The 18,667-nt window shown below is 38.2% G+C and overlaps 1 protein-coding gene across 1 annotated transcript in view; it reads right to left on the bottom strand.

Moving 5' to 3' along the window:
* Positions 1-4,934: 4,934 nt before the first annotated feature.
* vstm2a (V-set and transmembrane domain containing 2A) overlaps positions 4,935-18,667 on the bottom strand; it is a 75,440-nt gene continuing 61,707 nt past the window's right edge. The window contains exon 5 of the mRNA XM_029458058.1: positions 4,935-8,393. Within this exon, the coding sequence (XP_029313918.1) occupies positions 8,317-8,393 (77 nt within the window). The 3' untranslated portion in view covers positions 4,935-8,316. The remainder of the gene's footprint in view (positions 8,394-18,667) is intronic.

Raw genomic sequence — 18,667 nt, 5'->3', positions numbered from 1 at the left:
ACACACACACACACACACACACACACACAGTAGCAAGCAACAGAAAAAGTTTAATGCCCTTCAATTGCTTTGCCTTTGTTAAAATGTCTTTGAGCAGAATTGCTTGTTAGCACTTTGCCAGCCACCAGATCTCAATCGCAACAATAAGACGGTGTCAGAGGACCCTTCATCCTGTTAAGTCAGAGTCACCAGGTCAGCATTTGTGAAAGCATGTGGGAGATTTGTATTCATTTCTGGGAAATCCAAATTACCCAGAGAAGTACAACTTTTTCAAGCATTGCTAAGGGCATAGCCAAGAGTTTCTTTAACCCATTTGTTCATGGTACGGTTTGAAGAGTCTGTTTGTTCTTGTTTCATCAGGAGAAGTGCTAAATATTCATTAAGAAAGACACATTAATACCCGACAGGTAAAATGATAAAATCAGCTAGATTGTTTGCGCTACAACCACCAGGTCACTACAAATGGCAATGACGTTTGAAGTTTGTCTGTCCAATCATCTGTCCAACACCTTTGACAAAAACATGGTAACTGGTCAGATTTCTTTTGAATTTGGTATAGATATTTATGATCCCTTGAAGATTATTTTGGCCATCATCCCCTGACCTTTCACAATCACAATCATCACTGGCTCATTCATCACGTTTGACCACCAGCTGACTAATTTTTAATCTTCATGTAGGTGTACAACGTGACTGTTTCTAACAGTTTTTTTTACTGATACTTTCATGCCAACACCGTTTGCTCCCACAACTCCCTTCACCACCCTAAACTCCTCCTTACAGTATTGGTGTTGTGAATGTTATGTAATATGTGTTCATTTGTTTGTATCGAGTCAGGATTAGTTCTCCTAGCAATCATCATTGCAGTTCAGATTCCTTGAGCGCTCCCTCAAATATTAAAGCCTTTGCTGTCAAATGTATCTGTTTATCAATTTGCTTTAAATGGTTAAGTCCATGACATGTCTCTAATTGAAAATTAGTAATGGATACATTTTCTGTATCCAGACAATGAAACCTATTATTTGAGACTGTCCTTAACAGAAAGAAAAGACAACATTGGTAGATTGTTCAAATAAAACAATCTGTGTTTTTTGTCCTACCTGATAAGAGCTTCCTGTGGCCATATAAATGATGACTCTTGTCTCAGAAGTAAATGCACAGGTATTGTGTTTTGGAGAAGAAATCGACTGACTGGACACGACTCCGGCATAATGTGAGAGCATAACGGGTGCCACACGAGCTTGGGTGGTTTGTTTACAGTTTGTAAGACATGTTTCTTTTCAGGAATGCAACCGCAATCGGATATTGGAGAAATAATCACCTCTGTTTTACAGCACTGTGTGTTCCACGAGCAGGAATGGACAGTAAATAGCTGTTCAGCTCTGCGTCTTACATCTTGGATGTGAATTAGACTGAGCTGCAACAAGGCAGAAATGCTCACAGTATATGTAGTAGTTAGTAGGGTATATGTATAGGTAGTTGTATAGCAGACTAAAAGGCTTTTGAAGCAGTTATTTAACAAAAGTTTAAATAAACACTCGGCATCGGCTATTGAACAAATTATTATTTAAAAAATCTGTATCGGCCTAGAATTTCACAATTGGTGCATCCCTATTAAACATATTGTATGTCTTTTGTGGAAGGCAATGTTTACCCTTGAGGTTGGAAGAATTGATTTTTAGTATCCAATTGTCCTTGCATCAAATGACGATTTGCATTTAAGACATTTTAAATTGCAGTGGAATGATTGCCTTGGAATTTGGTGATGACAATTATAAAGAATGAATTTATGAATAACATTATGCTGTTAAGCCTTAAACAGTGCCTTCTTGAACTTAAAATTAACTCTGAAAAAAGAGTACGCTTGTTAGAAACTCCAAAGGGCATACAGTATATCTCAAAAGTGAGTACACCCTTTAGATTTTTGCAAATATTCTGTTATATCCTTTCAGGGGATAACATTATCCTACTGAAACTTTGATATAACTTAAAGTAGTCAGTGTGCTGCTTGAATAACAGTATAGATTTATTGTCCTTTGAAAATTACTCAGTACACAGCTGTTAATGTCTAAACAGCTGGCAACAAAAGTGAGTACACCCCATAGTGAACATGTCCTAATTGTGCCCAATGATGTTGTTTTCCCGCCCTGGTGTCATGTGACTCGTTAGTGTTACAAGGATTCAGGTGTAAATGATAAGCAGGGCTGTTAAATTTGGTGTTTTGGGCACAATTCTCTCTGAATGCTGGACAACATGGCACCTCATGGCAAGGAACTCTCTGAGCGGCTGAAAAAAAGGATTATTGCGCTTCACAAAGATGGCCTTGGCTATAAGAAGATTGCCAACACCATGAAAATGAGTTGCAGCACAGTGGCTAAGATCATACAGCGGTTTTCCAGGACAGGTTCCACTCGGAACAGGCCTCGCCAGGGTCGACCAAAGAAGTTGAGTCCACGTGCTCAGCGTCATATCCAGAGGTTGGTTTCCAAAAATAGACGTGCGAGTGCTTCCAGCATTGCTGCAGAGGTTGCAGAAGTGGGATGTCAGCCTGTCAGTGCCCAGACCATACGCCGCACACTGCATCAAATCGGTTTGTATGGCGGTCGCCCCAGACAGAAGCCCCTTCTGAAACCGATGCATAAGAAAGCCCGCAAACAGTTTGCTGAAGACAATGAATCCAAGAACATGAGTTACTGGAACCATGTCCTGTGGTCTGATGAGACCAAAATAAACCTGTTTGGGTCAGATGGTGTCCGGCGTGTGTGGCGGCACCCTGGTGAGGAGTACCAAGACAAATGTGTTTTGCCTACAGTCAAGCATGGTGGTGGCAGCATCATGGTCTGGGGCTGCATGAGTGCTGCCGGCACTGGGGAGCTGCATTTCATTGAGGGACACATGAATTCCAATATATACTGTGACATCCTGCAGCAGAGCATGATCCCCTCTCTTCGGAAACTGGGCCGTAGGGCAGTTTTCCAACATGATAATGACCCTAAACACCCCTCCAAGATGACAACGGCCTTGCTGAAGAAGCTGAAGGTTAAGGTGATGGACTGGCCAAGTATGTCTCCAGACCTAAACCCAATTGAGCACATGTGGGGCATCCTCAAGAGGAAGGTGGAGGAGTGCAAGGTGTCCAACATCCGTGCGCTCCGTGATGTCGTCGTGGAGGAGTGGAAGAAGATTCCAGAAGCAACCTGTGCAGCTCTGGTGAATTCCATGCCCAGGAGGGTTAAAGCAGTGCTAGATAACAATGGTGGTCACACAAAATATTGACACTTTGGGCACAATTTAGACATGTTCACTATGGGGTGTACTCACTTTTGTTGCCAGCTGTTTAGACATTAACAGCTGTGTACTGAGTAATTTTCAAAGGACAATAAATCTATACTGTTATTCAAGCAGCACACTGACTACTTTAAGTTATATCAAAGTTTCAGTAGGATAATGTTATCCCCTGAAAGGATATAACAGAATATTTGCAAAAATCTAAAGGGTTTACTCACTTTTGAGATATACTGTAACAGGCCCATACAGGCTACTTGTGAAGCTTCAGACTTTTAGTCAGATTTCCTGTTTTTCTTGCCAAGATACTCGTAGTCAGATTCACATCTCTAACCTTTAGGCCACTGCATCCCCATAGTGTTGTAATGGTTAGATTCTCCCCATTTTATTGGATGTATGATGTCATGCTCGAGGTGTGTGGAAGCATTTGAGAACACATTTCCTACACCATGCCGTGCTGCCCGTAGGGTGCTCTGCATAAAGGCAGCTCTCTCACTCAGCATGGATTCTGTCTATGTATATATATATGTATGTATATTTCATGAGCATATGAAAATGTAAACTTCACTTATCTCACTGTAATATTTTTTTCCTCGATGGAAGAATATAAAAAGACCGACCGATATTTGCTTTCTGTGAATCATCAACATTGCCAACACAACATATTTGAATATGCAAGTTTTAGACAGACTAAGCGATACAATAATGTTCACCTTCCCTCTTTCTCTGTGGTGAAATAGGTCCAGTTACTTGATTAGAGTGCCAGAGGCATGCCGGTGGTTTTCCCTCTCATTCGCTCTCTTTTGCAACTTTGCCTGCTTTGTATTCTGAATTCACTGATTAAGTAAACCTGATTAGTCACTGCCAGAGTCACTCCCACATTTTAAAGAGGATTTTTTTGTTCCTATCTTTATTTTCTATTGCTCTGTCTTTCAAAATTATGAATGGATGATGAGACTTGACAGGCCAATTTTTACCCACAGACAGAGTTTCCTGCTTGTAAGATTCTCACTGATGAAGGTTGACTGCAAAAACCAAGAGACCTGCAGTAAGACCAATTTGCAATATCACCTGCAAAATGCTACTCTTTACCCCTCAACATCACAGGAATAATTTGAGAGTCGTCTGTATTGGTTTGTGTTTTGGAAATGATGTAAGTCAAAAAGATTTTCTCAGAAATATACTGTAGTTAACTTTCCTTGCGTACTTCTAAACATGTTTTTTTTACAAAAAGATTTTTTGGGTTGCACACAGATACACTGTACATCATTTCATTACAATTACCTGTACCTGAGTCATTATAAGTTATAAACCACATTATAGTCTATGGAGGCTCATTTGATCCCATTGTATTAGCACTTATGAATTAATTGTTTTAAAACATGTTAAAAACACATTTCATTGTACCGTTGACCCTGTGTTAACCTATTATGACAAATAAAACTTGAAACTTGAACTTGAAACATGTTTTAAATGCTCACTTTTGCTCACAGACATATTTAACAAAGAGGTTTACTGTAATGCATCAAAGCCTAACAACGCCAAAGTGTTCTAAAGTTCCCATTACTTCCCATAGCATCTATACCTTAGATAATGCATCCGGTCAGTTTTCATGTGATTATAAAGTAATCTAAACATTCTACAATCAGCGGCTACACATACAGAAATTATATACATTTTCTTCAGGAAATGCTTTTTCGTTTTATATTACTGTCATCATATTCTGTTTTTTTTTCTATTTCTCTGTCTCTGGGCATACATGAAGGGATTTTTGAGTAACATTTAGCAGTACTATCAAATGAAAAGTGATTTAGCTTTCACAAAATAGAACTCTCTTCCGTGTTGGAAACTGGGCCAGTTTTTGCCGTTGTCAGCACTCTCTTCAGTTCACTCACTATGAAGCTCAGTATGTTACCAACCAAACAGATGGAATCCCTCAGTGTTTGAATTTCATCTGTGAAAATGGTTTATTTAAATATTATTCTGATATCGTCATTATAATACAAACTGTTGCAATGTTCCAGTACAGAAGCCTCACACAATACCAAAGAAAAGAGAACTATAATTCATCAGAATTTTTGACAGCATAACAAACAGACAGGACTGCATTGAAATGAAATACATTAGAAGAAACAAATACATCTAGAGTGAATGAGTAGCGTGTCATATAAAACAGAAAAGAAGAATGGCTGTGTTTCTGAAATAACATCCTGGTTGAAGGAACTGCTGCTCTAGCTGTCATTGTGAACTGTTCTCCTCTTTGGTAACAAAGACCTTGTTGCTTGTAAGCAATTCAGCCTCCATCTCAACTCAAACTCAGTATTTTTTTACTAAGCATCAATTTTCATCACTCCAATCACAATATCAAATCAATCATTGCTCCAATCTCTCCTTCTCTGTTTTTCCATATGTTGCAAGGACCCACAGTCAAGCGAGTCCCCTAGATTAGGATGAAAGCTTGATAAAGGAGATGTTTCTAATATATATAGATTTTTTTTTGTTGTCATATACATTTTACCCAAGTTCATTTTGAAGAGATGAAAACCCACTTGTGTTGGACTTGTTAACACTTGAATATGAGTACATAACACCATTGTTACAAGTACAGAACATCACTGGCCTCTGCCTTTTTAAATGGATTAAAAAAATGTTAACATGCTGATTATTTCATTTACAAGTTGTACAGATCTGTAACTTTTTACATGAGGGCTGGACAAATTGTCCACTCAAACTTTGCACACTCTCCAAAATGCTTTTCCAATTCCATTTCCAATAGAATCAACATCCAAGTCCATTTTTCACCTTGAAACAAGCTGTAATTTTTTTGCAGACTAACATTCTGAATCATATTACATAACATGTTCTCATTTCAAAACACAGCAAACGATTTCAAGTGACTGCAGAGTGGCATATATATGACAGCGATGCTAGATGAACTGTCTAACTACACCCTGAAGCTATTTGGAATTTGAGGGATTAGACATTGTTACCCTCTATCAATAGCACATCTTGTACTCAGGCTGGAAGCTGCTGGTCAGGAGATGTCTCTGGTCTGGTCCCAAAACATGACAAGCACTGCCAGCCTTTGAACCTCGCGCTGAATCAACAAGTTTCCCTTCACAGTTCTTTGGGAATGCAGTACAACTATACAGGGGGGGATTTTTGCTTTGTCTGCAAAGCGGAATAAAAGCTCAAAGGGAGGTGAATATTTACCTTTTTGAACACAGCACAGTACTCGTTGGCAATTACATTTGTATGTTATGTATGAATTTTAGAGTATACTATACAACACATGATAAACTACATAATCATGCTTAATGTTAAATCGGTGTAAATCTTGGGCATCAATTAAGCAGAAAAATAGCATGTTCTTCGGGGTTAATGTCTACCAAAATAAAATTTTGATTTCAGTGCAGCTGGCAGCATGATACTCATGGTGGATAACATTTAATTACATTATGATTCTTAAGACATAAATCAACTACTCTATTATTCATAAATATTTCAGTTTGAAATGAAACAAGTGCATTTCTGATGGATTGCGCACAATTTCCCTCTCTGCTCAAAAGTTAACAACAACAAAAGAATCCCATTTATTTTAGAGGTTGTACTGTTGTATCTGTTGTTGCACTATGAAACCAAAAAACACCTTTGTTGATGTTTGTGTCAGATTGTCAAAGCGTTTTTCTTATAAATGCTCTGCGTGGATAAAAATCTCTGTGATATAATATCTGAAAATAAAACAAAAAATATATTACTGTAAGTTATAAGAGAGACACTTTCAACAAAACTAACTTATTTCTCCCAAACATGGGTCATATACAATGTTGTTGATGAGCATGTCTCCTCTCTCTGTTTCACTAAATCTCATCTCAACCGGCCACTCAAACATCTACCTGCAAATGTGCAAACATGTGTGTTTGTGTGCTGGCATAAAAATAATACAAACTATCAATACTAATGATCCAAAGTGGGTAAATACTTATTCATCCTCTGTAATAATGAGACATATCAGGGAGGTTCACAGCAACTGAAGCATGCCATTTGAAAATAGGTGCAGGTCAATTAAAATTAATCATCCAATGGTCACATATCAGGATTTTCAATGACGCGTAAATTGTAAGATTATTTTTATTCCTACTGAGGATGCAATACAAATTCAAATGACAAAGGACAATTTCTTTATTTTACACCAAAGCTAGCACATAAAAATAAAGCTAAATTTGACATACAGTAACACTAAACAGCGTTGACTAATGTAGCTCAAATTACTAATGCTCCCCTTTTTTAAGCTGTCAGACCAATAAGCATGCACACCTGTATTTGTATCACTAACAATATGTAAAATGATGCCCATTAGATAATTCAGATGGCCAATTATACAGCTGAAGAATATTTTTGAAATGTAACCTTTTCTAACCTTATGGTTAAGGTTAACAGTCTAAATTAGAATATACGATAATTTATTTTATTTATTTGAGAGGGCCATAGTGCCTATTCACAATGAGGTTCCATGGCCAATATGGTGAGTTTCAGTTATGTATACAGCACATACAGTAATTGTAGGTGTTTCAAATAAAACAGATATATATCTAGAATCATATATATTACACAAATATAGATTCTCTTATTTTCTTGTTCACTTTTGAGCAATAAACACATGAACTGGAATAACGAAACCATATGAAAGTCAGTCTTCCATGAGAGTTATCCAACAAGATACAGAGTCCATGTTCCCACCGGGGCGCTGCACCTCAGATGGTGTCGAGTCGACTTCTGTACAAAAGGTAATCCAACTGGCTTAAAGGTGATTGGGGTTTACAATGGCTAATAACAATGTGCTGGGTGCAAGAGCAGTAGTGGTGGGGAAATGAGGGGCCAACTGTGCTGTCCGCATGGTGTCTGTCTGTGTGTGTGTGTGTGTGTGTGTGTGTGTGTGTGTGTATGTGTGTGTGTGTGTGTGTGTGTGTGTGTGTGTGTGTGTGTGTATATTTGTGGGGGGGGGGGCACCAACCATATCAGTTCTTCAAATTATAACAAGGCATCCCTCACCAAACCACATGCCAGAAGGAGGACAGCCAGTCCACAGTTGGATGATATTCTTGTACCTGAAAAGAGAAGAGATAAAGGATAAAAACAATTAACATTAACTTATCTGTGCGTATCGTTCTCGAGGACATGGACAAACAAACATGTTTTGTCGGATAATTTGGAGCTCTTGTTTCAACCTTCACACCCTAATGTACTTTCCACCTCACATTATAACATGCACTTTATATCACGCTCTGGTACAAAATGTTTTTTTCGTGTGTTATCTAACATGTGGTTGCTTGTTTGTGTTTCACCCTCTTCTGCATTCCAAATGCTATGCCATATGGTTTCATTAAGTTTGCTCCATAAGGCTGCAGTCACCTATAAAGCCTGTGAACACTGCTCGGCTGCACAGCATTGATTCATACACATACAGAGCAAAAACACACAAGATTATTTCTTTGTGGGTGTCATCAAATTATTTTAACACTATGCAAAACATTATTAGACTATTAAACATTAATTCAGTAACTTTATTGAATTGTTTTCCACTGTCACAACACAGAACAATGGAAATATGAGTTATCTATTTGTAACAAAATTGGTGCACACATATGCAGAGCTCGATTCTCAATGTGAAGTCATGCCTTGATTTACATATTAATCTCCTCAAACATATACATCATGCCGAGGCTACTCAAAGTAATTGCATAATTGGAGTGAAAAGAACCTGACACATGAATCATACAAAACTGTCAAGGTCTAAAATTGTCTTGTGATGAGTGGACCTGAACCTAATATTCTTACATAAACTTCACTATCTTTACCAAACAACCACAGAAAACGACAAATGTAACCCCCCTCAAAGTAAACAGCCTTTGAAGTGTTATGAAAAGGATTTACATGGGCAGCTACTGTTGCCTTGACCCTGACAAACTGCTATCACCACTGCAGGCAGCTCTGACTGTTTACTGAGCATCTGACATGACTAACAACTGCAAACAAGAACACAGCTTCCTCAGCCTATTCGCCCTGCATCTCAGGGACATCGAACTGATGAAAGCCAAGAAACTGATCAAACTGTACAATCCTATGCAGCAGAAGTTTTTAGACAAAAAAGGTTGACTCTCCATCAGCAGAAACAGAGACAGAAAGGATTGAAGAAGCTTGAAAGGATGGAGAAGTGAGAAAACAAAAGACGTGCAAAGTTATATTCCTGTGAAACATGCAGGACCTCGGAAAAAGAAAATGAAATATTCACTAAATCATATTGACATTCACTAGATTCCTGTGTCAGACCGGGCGATGGTTCTAAGAAAGAAAATGTCCATAGGGACACTGTGAACCTTGCGGCCCAGTTCTGGATTTTCTGGGCTGCTAGGGATTGGGGGATGAATGGAGGAATTGTGTGTGTGTGTGTGTGTGTGTGTGTGTGTGTGTGTGTGTGTGTGTGTGTGTGTGTGTGGGGTGGGGGATTTGACCATTTATTCCTCCCCACCTCATCTCATTTGGCTTGAGGTGAACAGGTGTTCTAGAGAACAGGAGTGCCACAGCAGCAATCACTCTGGGCCAAAACATCCTTCACACAGAGAATAATTAATTGGCCTCCAGCTACAAGTCAGAGCAAGACACAGTCGCAGAGAGACAGTTCATAAAAGTGTACATGGAAAAACAAGCACTAATTCACCATTACCAAGCTTTTTACACTCATCAACTCGGTTACGATGTTAAAGATGTCAGTTCTCATTCACCATTCATACTTATACCTACGAAAAGTAATGCACCTTAATTCATTCAGTTTGCATGTAACCCAATCGTGAGCCAGGACAGTGATGTAGTATAAAGATTGGGTGGATGTGTGGGTCCAAGAAAACAGGACTTTCACGCAGGAGGCGACTGTTTGAGTCCTGTGGGAAACCAGAAGTCCACTCTGACTTATTTAACGTCACTTCCATACTTATTTTAACCCAAACCAAAATCTTTTCCTTAAGCCTAACAAGTGATTGTGTTGTTTAAACAGGTTCTGCACGTGTCTCATAAAACATACCTTGTAGGAAATCTTTATTCCTACCGCCATTACTACTCCTCCAACCATACTGTACATGTATAGGTTTAATGCACAACCATGTACAGTACCTACATTAATCAAATAATAACGATGAACTGACAAGTTCCACAAGGTTTTCAAAGTGCCAGGCTATAATATCGGATTATAAAGTAAAAATAACACCTGTGCCAGATCAGTCAAGCTTTATCCTGCACTGCATGACTAATCTGGTGAAAATTATGAAAGGTTTTTGAGGATAAACCTTGCTGAATGTTTAAGTATTTATGCTTACTGGTACTTCTTTACATTTTGGCAAATCATGGAGAAACGTCAAGCTGTTTTGGCTACTGCAGAGACAACAATCACCTGGATTACTTACTAAATAAATGTCTGTTATAAATTATAATGAGTATTTATTTAGGAAAAAAATAAAATGACAGCAATACATTTGATGTTGTTTTCATCAGTGAAGAGTGTGTTACCTGAATATGAACAGATAAATCATATACATTTTGGTTACATCATGACATTTCTATTGCTTTTAACAGTATGCACACTAACTGTACTTATGCTATGTTAATTCAGTTACTGTGTGGGTCACTGTGTTTGCAGATTGCATCAGAGAAGCTTTCAAATGAACTGGAGGCAAAATATTTGAAAACACTGCAATGTTTGAGAATGAGAGTGGATTTCATCACATCAATACTTAGCTAAACTGTGCATAAGCAAATATTTTGTCTGTGTTTGTTGTGTTTTTTTTTCATATGCAACATTTTCATATATTCTCTGCAGTTTGTTAAATACATGATTTAAGCAGTTCAGTACTGTGAAATTCACTGTACACTGATAGTCAATGGGGAAAAATCCCACAACTTCTATGCTGCAAGAATGGCTCTTACTAACGTCAGGTTAACTTGATGCAATATATGTAGCTGTATCTGTTTGGGATTTGCTGACGTAGAATATAACTATTATTACCTTATTATTGGATATAACCAGTAATCATTTCCTGGAACAAAATCAAATCTAACCGTCTATTTTTCTCAAGAAGCAACTAAATAGAGTAGCAATAAATAGAGGCAGGACTACCAGTGCTGGGCCACGATGACATCCTTCTGAGTATAACATGATGGGTCACATCATGTTGCACAGCTGTGCTGGGTCATTTCCTTGCTGTCAGTCCTGACATCCTCCAGATATATTTTTAAATACATTGAAGCAATTCTAAATAGCGCAACACTCCCTCTAGAATCTAGTGATCAACACACTTGTACATAACAGCAGGGAGATTGTTATTCATGTATTATTGATTAGCTGTTTCTATTGCTTTAGTTGGTATTTGCAAAGTACTTTTTCAGTTTGGTTGTCAAATAAAACACAGAGTAAAACAAAGTGCACGTAGAAATGATTTTATCAGGCAAAGAATAACCGGGGGAATTTAGTCAAAAATAAGCAAAGGTATAAAGTCAACAAACTGTCTCTATTAATATGCAAACTAACATAGTGAGATGCTGCAACACCCAGTCAGACCCTTAACTCTATTCAGGGTGTCTCTGGTGTTTTTGTGTTCACATTTTCTTCAGTTTTATAAGACGGTGTCGACAGGCAGACAGATAAGCAACATGATGACAGGATAATGTGCTGCTGTCTCTGATCCCAAATCTTGTAATCATCACGATTCACTTTAAGTCATACGTCACGTGTTCTATGATTACGTCAGGTTGTTGTTTACCTGAATGACTCTTTATGTCTTATTCTATAGTTTGGCCATCATTCCTATCAGTTATGACAACATTATAATAAATAGTTTTACTCTGAAGGGGGCCCAACTAGTTTCCTAATTATTTCACAAAGGTTGAAAAATACATAATACCAGAGCCAGTATAGCAAAGATGACTCTTTTTTACGATTTAAGACTATGATGGGTAACGATTCTATTACTGTATGCTGGTCTAATAGGATAGAATAAGTTGATAAAACTAAGACGGTCACAAAACCCTCTTAGGCAAAATGCTATTATTTTAAAATAGTTTCAAAACTATTGTGTGGTCAGCTGTGAAAACACCATTGATAACGATGAACAAGTCCATACTTTGTCGTTCTATCGCTGGCAAAGTAAGATACGTTTTTTATTTATTTGTTGTTGTCTATGAGTTGCGAGCATTTTAACCAAAGAAATATGCTTTCTTCTGACATTGCTTATTCTTACAGTCTAGTGTTGTAGCCACTGTACTACAATCTAGGTAGCTGTTCATTTCCTGTTTCCCAGAGTACATAATAACTTTGTTTTCTGCCTTTCTTTTTTCTTTTCTTTTTTCAGTATCTGTTATTGAGAACAACAATGACGCCAGAGCTGGCAAGACATTGTGATCCTGTATCTCTGCTGGAAGGAATCCAAAGGAGTTTTGAGGATTGTCTTTTATTTAATTTTTATTTGTATGCCAATATATATTTAGATATTTATTCACTGTAAGTCACACTGAATCTACACATATGTGTATCATGCCTGTATGTTAAGATTCAACTGAGTTATGACTCTGAGAAGGAGTACAATTGTTGATGCAATTTGCCGTAAACCCGGCACTAAGGGTTTTAAAATACCTTAATTATGTCCATGAGCTGTGTGTCACAGCCAGGTTGTTGCTTTAACTGCTGAACAGTACGTTTGCTGAGAAGTAACTTACCTATACTTTTAGCACACCTGCACCTATCCCTTTCATCTCACTGAGTATCTATGCCTCTTGTCATTTACCTGCACCAGTAATTAGAGTCATTGCTTTAGTGACAGCCACATTAAAATACTGCAAAGTCAGATTTTATGAGACTATTTCATCTTACTCTACCTATAAGCATGCATCTGGTGTAAGGTTGTTTCCATTTGTTCTATCCTTGGCACTAAAAAGGCATACAAGCCATAAAATAGTGACACACAACATTATGTCTAAAGCCATAATTTTGATAGAAATTAAACGTTATATCAGCTATTCATTAGTGTGAGCTGGTTTTTATTTTCTAAACACAAAAACTGCCAGTGAGTATATTAAAGGTAAAGGTACCTGCTGTGTTCCTGTGCTATTTTTAGAAAACAATAAAGGAAGAACATTTGTGAATTATTGTTGTTTATGTACACTACCATGCATTTTCATTGCTTAGTAAAGAAATACATACAAAATAGAGGCTAGCAATACAACTGAATACACAACAAAGTACCTTGTACTGGTATTATTAGATTTATCCATCACTGGCTAAAAGCATCAGCACCCACTTCCTGTCATAGTTTGTTTGACAAGGTCACTATTTTTTATTCTTTTTAAGTCATTTCAGTAGAATGTATATATGAATTCTTACATGGTTATTCAGCTAAAGAAAGGAAGCTCGAAGAAAAGTGAATGCTAGAGGAAAACGTGCCCATTGAAGATATTTGGAGACGTCTCACATTCATATGATATCTCAGGGTTTAGAACTGCTCATGATGCCTTTCTTGAGTTTGCATTTTCTCCATGTATTTCCCTGGCTTTCCTCCACAGTCTGAGGAACTGCAAACTGACTTTTCTGTAGGCATAATGAGAGTATCTGTTTGAGCTGGTAGAAACCTTTTCAGGCTTTCTCGGTGCATGCTGGGATAGAATAGACCCACACTGAATACTATTCATTTTGTCCTACTTAACCTAACACAACACTCTACATTTTGCCAAAATGTTTTTGGCTCGGTGAAATGGTGATGTGGAATATCAATTCCAGGCCAGCGAGGCAGTCAGGTTCAGTGAGGCAGGGAGGTGAATCACCACAGCACATCCACAGGGAGCTCAAACTGGCTTAGTGCCATCTCCATCTATTATTGCTGATCCCTGGCCGGCTGACTGGCTAGCTGACTGTTTCTTTGACTCGCTTGCTTACTTGCCTGGTGGCTCCGTTATAATACCTGCCGTCTGATTTTCCTGTTGACTGATACACTCTCTATCTGACTGTCTGGCTGTCTAAGCCATGACTGGATGTTTGGCTGACTGACTAGTTAAATACAACTGGATGTTATTACCTTGCAGCTTGACTGTTCAACTGTGGGTGAGGGTAAATGTAATAACACAGTCTGATGGGTATGCAAAAGCTCCAAAATTACCATCAACTGTGTTTGAAAGGCTCACTCCAGCAGTTTTGTGTGTTTTATCTGACATTACTGCAACCATTTTCCAAATCATCTAGCCATAAAATGACACAAGGAATGAGCAGCTGATTAGGACTTAATGTGGGGCTCCACCGAGTGGTAGTTCTACTTGTCTTTCAATCTGTTTCAGTATCTCTGTACTTCCTAAAACAAAATGACTGATTCTACGACTGTTTAAGCTTCTGGTTTGGACCTCTTGTCATGTAATTAGTTACATTACTGTGGTCAAATGTAACTTAGTGCATTTCCTCAAGTGCTGTACTCAAGTACAAATTTGAGGTACTTTTACTAATTGAGGTCTTTTTCAAATGTATTAATTATGTTTGCATGCCACTTGCTACTTCTCCAAACAGAAAAATGTATTATGCCAGCCAACATAACCTGTTCTGGATATATGAAGATAAACATAAAATGCATTTAAAAAAAAATTAAAAAATAGATAAATGAACAAACTTATTATTTAAAACTTTTAAAACCGTGCTTTAAAATGAAAACAATCTCCGTAACCCTAACCCTCACATACACTTAAACGGAGACAAATTTAGGGAACAAATGTTTTCCCCTCTGAACCCTAACACTAACCCTTTTTTTCTCTCTTACACATGATTTGTTCAAAATTAAAAGAAAGGATCATGTTGCTGACAATTTTATAGCAACATAACTAGGGGCTTGGCTTAAGGCAAGCCTGAGCAAGCCCTAACTATAAGCTTTCTCAAAGAGGAAGTCGTTAGCCTGCTCTTAAATGTGGAGAAGTTGTCTGCCTCCCGAACACAAACTGGGAGCTGGTTCCACAGTAGAGGAGCTTGATAGCTGAAGGCTCTGCCTCCCATTGTACTTTTGGAACCACAAGTAACCCTGCATTCTGGGAGAACAACTATTTTATAAATGCACAATTTCAAAGGCCTAGCCAAGTGTGATGTCATATCAGTGTTTGGTGATTAATTAAAAATGAGAAGAAAAGATCTTACTGCTGACCATTAAAACATTTTATTTTATGCTGGTTGTTGTTCCATTTTTCTTCCTTATTTTAGATTCATAAATACATGTTATTCTCCTGCTTTCTAGGTAGCCCTTTATTTAAATACAGTGTCGAGCCTGAAACTTTAGACATCCACTAAAACTGAGCATTTTTTTTTTGTTACAAAAACCATATAACAAATAATGTCTCAAGCGACTGGTTTCTTGACTAAGAAGAATGTTCAATAGCCCCTCTATAGTCTGCATGGGGCTGCAATACACACTATGGAGATGTGTTTAAAACAATGTGTGTGAATGGTTCATTAAAATCCCTTCTCCAGCCAGCAGAGGTAGGCCTGAGAATAGAATTAAACACTCACAAAGCTGCAAGTCCCCTCTTGACTAAAATTATAAAAATATACCAGAAGGTTTTAAACATGATTTTAATATGATATAAAGATCCGCTATGTGTGACTGTGTAACAACGCTCAAGTCCACTGTTAGATACACTTAACAATAGTTTTGCAGAATAAAATAAGCATAGGTAACAAAAGGAAAGTTATGTTCATCGCCGCCTCCTCAAAGCAGCAAACCTTCAAACGTCCACTCCATGTTTCGTTAGGGCTGATAAAGCCACAGGACACGCTGCTCATAAATAGCTTGAATAATAGCTTTCCTCCTGTCCATGTAGGCAATACCAGTTTTTTAAGATGCAAAATGTAACTGCACAAAAGCTGCTAGCATAGACAAAATGGGCAGCAACGCCTGTAATCCGTTAGCCATGTTGAAAAAACATCTGTTAGTCACATGGCGATTGTTTGTTGTCTTCCGGAAAAGGTTTCAGGGAAGGACACGTCGGGACTGAGAATACTTTTTGAAGAAGCAAATGTGAGTATCTGCATTGTTTTCTTAAAGTCTGTTTCTGCACGTCCAGACTAAACGCATTCCCACAGTTTTCAAACTAGAACGGGGTCAGCAGCATTTTGAAATGTCTCCGTTTTAGGGGCTGGAAAACCCCTGAGTAGTGTGGACGCTAGGCATAAATTTAGCAGTAGTTCTGCATTTCAAAACAAAAACGTATTAATGTGGATGTAGCCCCAGAGGTCTCCAGTTTACATTCTTCCAATCTCTCTTATGCTGCGTTATTCACACTATGCAACACAAACAAAGTATGTTTAAAACAGATTAATGACTCTGCTGCAGTGAAAATCTGCTTTTTAATACAGGTTTGTTCAGGTTCTCAGGTAAATAGATTAAGAAGGGAGACCATATCCTAGTGAAGAGTCTCTAATTATTTCTCACACTAATTCTCTCATGATCAAGAACCCTAAAATTCTCCCTGTACCCCAGTGTGGCTGTAAGTGGTACAATAATGACTGTGCCTGTTTGACACAAACTGCCACTGTTACAGATATTTATCTATTGCGAGGCTTCATTTATTTATTTTTTTACAGCACTTACAGCCAAAAGACAAAAATTTAGTAAGGAAGTACCCAGAGAATCATTCACATGAATTTGAAATGACACATTGACATTGCGTGCAACTGCTTGAGCAATAGGAATGAAGTCATGAACAGCAGTCCGGCGGTTCCTAACCACCTACTGGAGTAATGACTCATTGATGTTCTTTCCTTAGACATATGCAGTCTAGGCAGTTTGAACAAATATGGTGGTCCTTAAAAACAAGGTCAGTGATTTTTCTTGTTTGGATGAATGCTTATGCAATAAGCTGAGTCCATATTTGTTTTTCTTTTATGCAGGAACCAGCGTGGCCTCAGGGGTGGGGGGACAAGTCTGGCTTAGGGGACATTTTTCCCTTCTTTTTTTCTCAACATTCAGCTCTGGTCACCTCTGAGCTTTGAGAGATAAACACTGCCAGAAACGATGGAGGCCGAGCTGTGATCTAACAACATCTGACATACTGGTGGGGAGTAGCTGTGAACAGACCACTCTGCTCCTGCTGCTGCTGCAACCGCTTCACCAGCCACAGTCACATTCCCTCCATCTTGAAAGTGCCTCATTGTTTACAGATGCAGCAATGCGGAAAAGGAAAATATCTGCACTCTCTCAGGTTTAATTTAATCTCAGCCCATTTACCTATTGTTGCTCATCTGCCTCAAACCAGTATTAGAACTCTGTTGCCCTTAGCCGTAACACCTCTGTGCAGCTCAGAGAAGGTGGCTAAGGCTGCCTGAGCAACCACGGAGAGGCATTTATCAGTGTCAGACACACTGCACAGAGGACTCATTGCAACACAGTTGTCAGCATAATTTGGCTGCTTTATAATCTCCGATTCTGCAGCCCCAGGGATTATTCAATTTTTTACCTCTATTCAGTGGCAAGTAATATATTTCTATGTTTTGCTTCAGGGTGCAGAGGGCTATCAGACCCCAGAGCAGGGCAGACTTAATGTTTGAACTGTCTGACCAGGTAGAAAATGATTGACATTCAGGGATGAAGAGGAGTGGTACTGTTGTAACACAGTTTGATAGTCAAAGAATTTGAGTAATGCAAAAGGTCAATGAGAAAAAATTCACACTGAGCCATCTAAGGGTAGGCTGCTTAATAGGGACCTATACTGTTACAAGTTGAACATCATGAAGATACAAGACTGATTTATTCTGTCAGCAAGAGGATGCTGACGTAAAGAAAATATGAGAATACAGAGCATTCGAACAACCATTAACTCCATGCACATTATATTGCTTCTATTTTATTGAATGGTATTGGTAAATTATTGCTTATTGCTACAACAGTTTTTAATTAGCATGACGATGCAGCCATGTCTTTATTGTAGTTGTAGTTATTTTCAAAACTATGTTTTTTTCTGATGGTTTGAGGCCGTCCTCTCTAGAAAATGAATTGCGTTGATAGTTTTTTGTCATGACCACAAGAAGTGTGATGTTGTTGAAATGTTTTATTTATATAGCCCAATGGTGTCTCAGGGGCTTTACTGACTGTACACAAGACTTTTCCCTCTGTCCTTAGACTCTTAAACCCCAATTATGGCTTTTAGGTATGAAACCTTGAATGGCTTGACTTATGGTTGAAGGAGTCATTATTGTCTGCACCTTGTCTTGCATATCAGGTTTCTTTATTTATTTACAGATTGTAAAGTTACAATATAGTACCTAATCATTTTCAGATTCTACAAGTTGGGGATAAACACTCTTTTAAAATGTAGT

This window comes from Cottoperca gobio, chromosome 20 (genome assembly GCF_900634415.1).
Source record: "Cottoperca gobio chromosome 20, fCotGob3.1, whole genome shotgun sequence".
Lineage (NCBI taxonomy): Eukaryota > Metazoa > Chordata > Actinopteri > Perciformes > Bovichtidae > Cottoperca > Cottoperca gobio.
The sequence above is the reverse complement of the archived record's forward strand: the minus strand, read 5'-3'. Positions and strand labels throughout refer to the sequence as shown.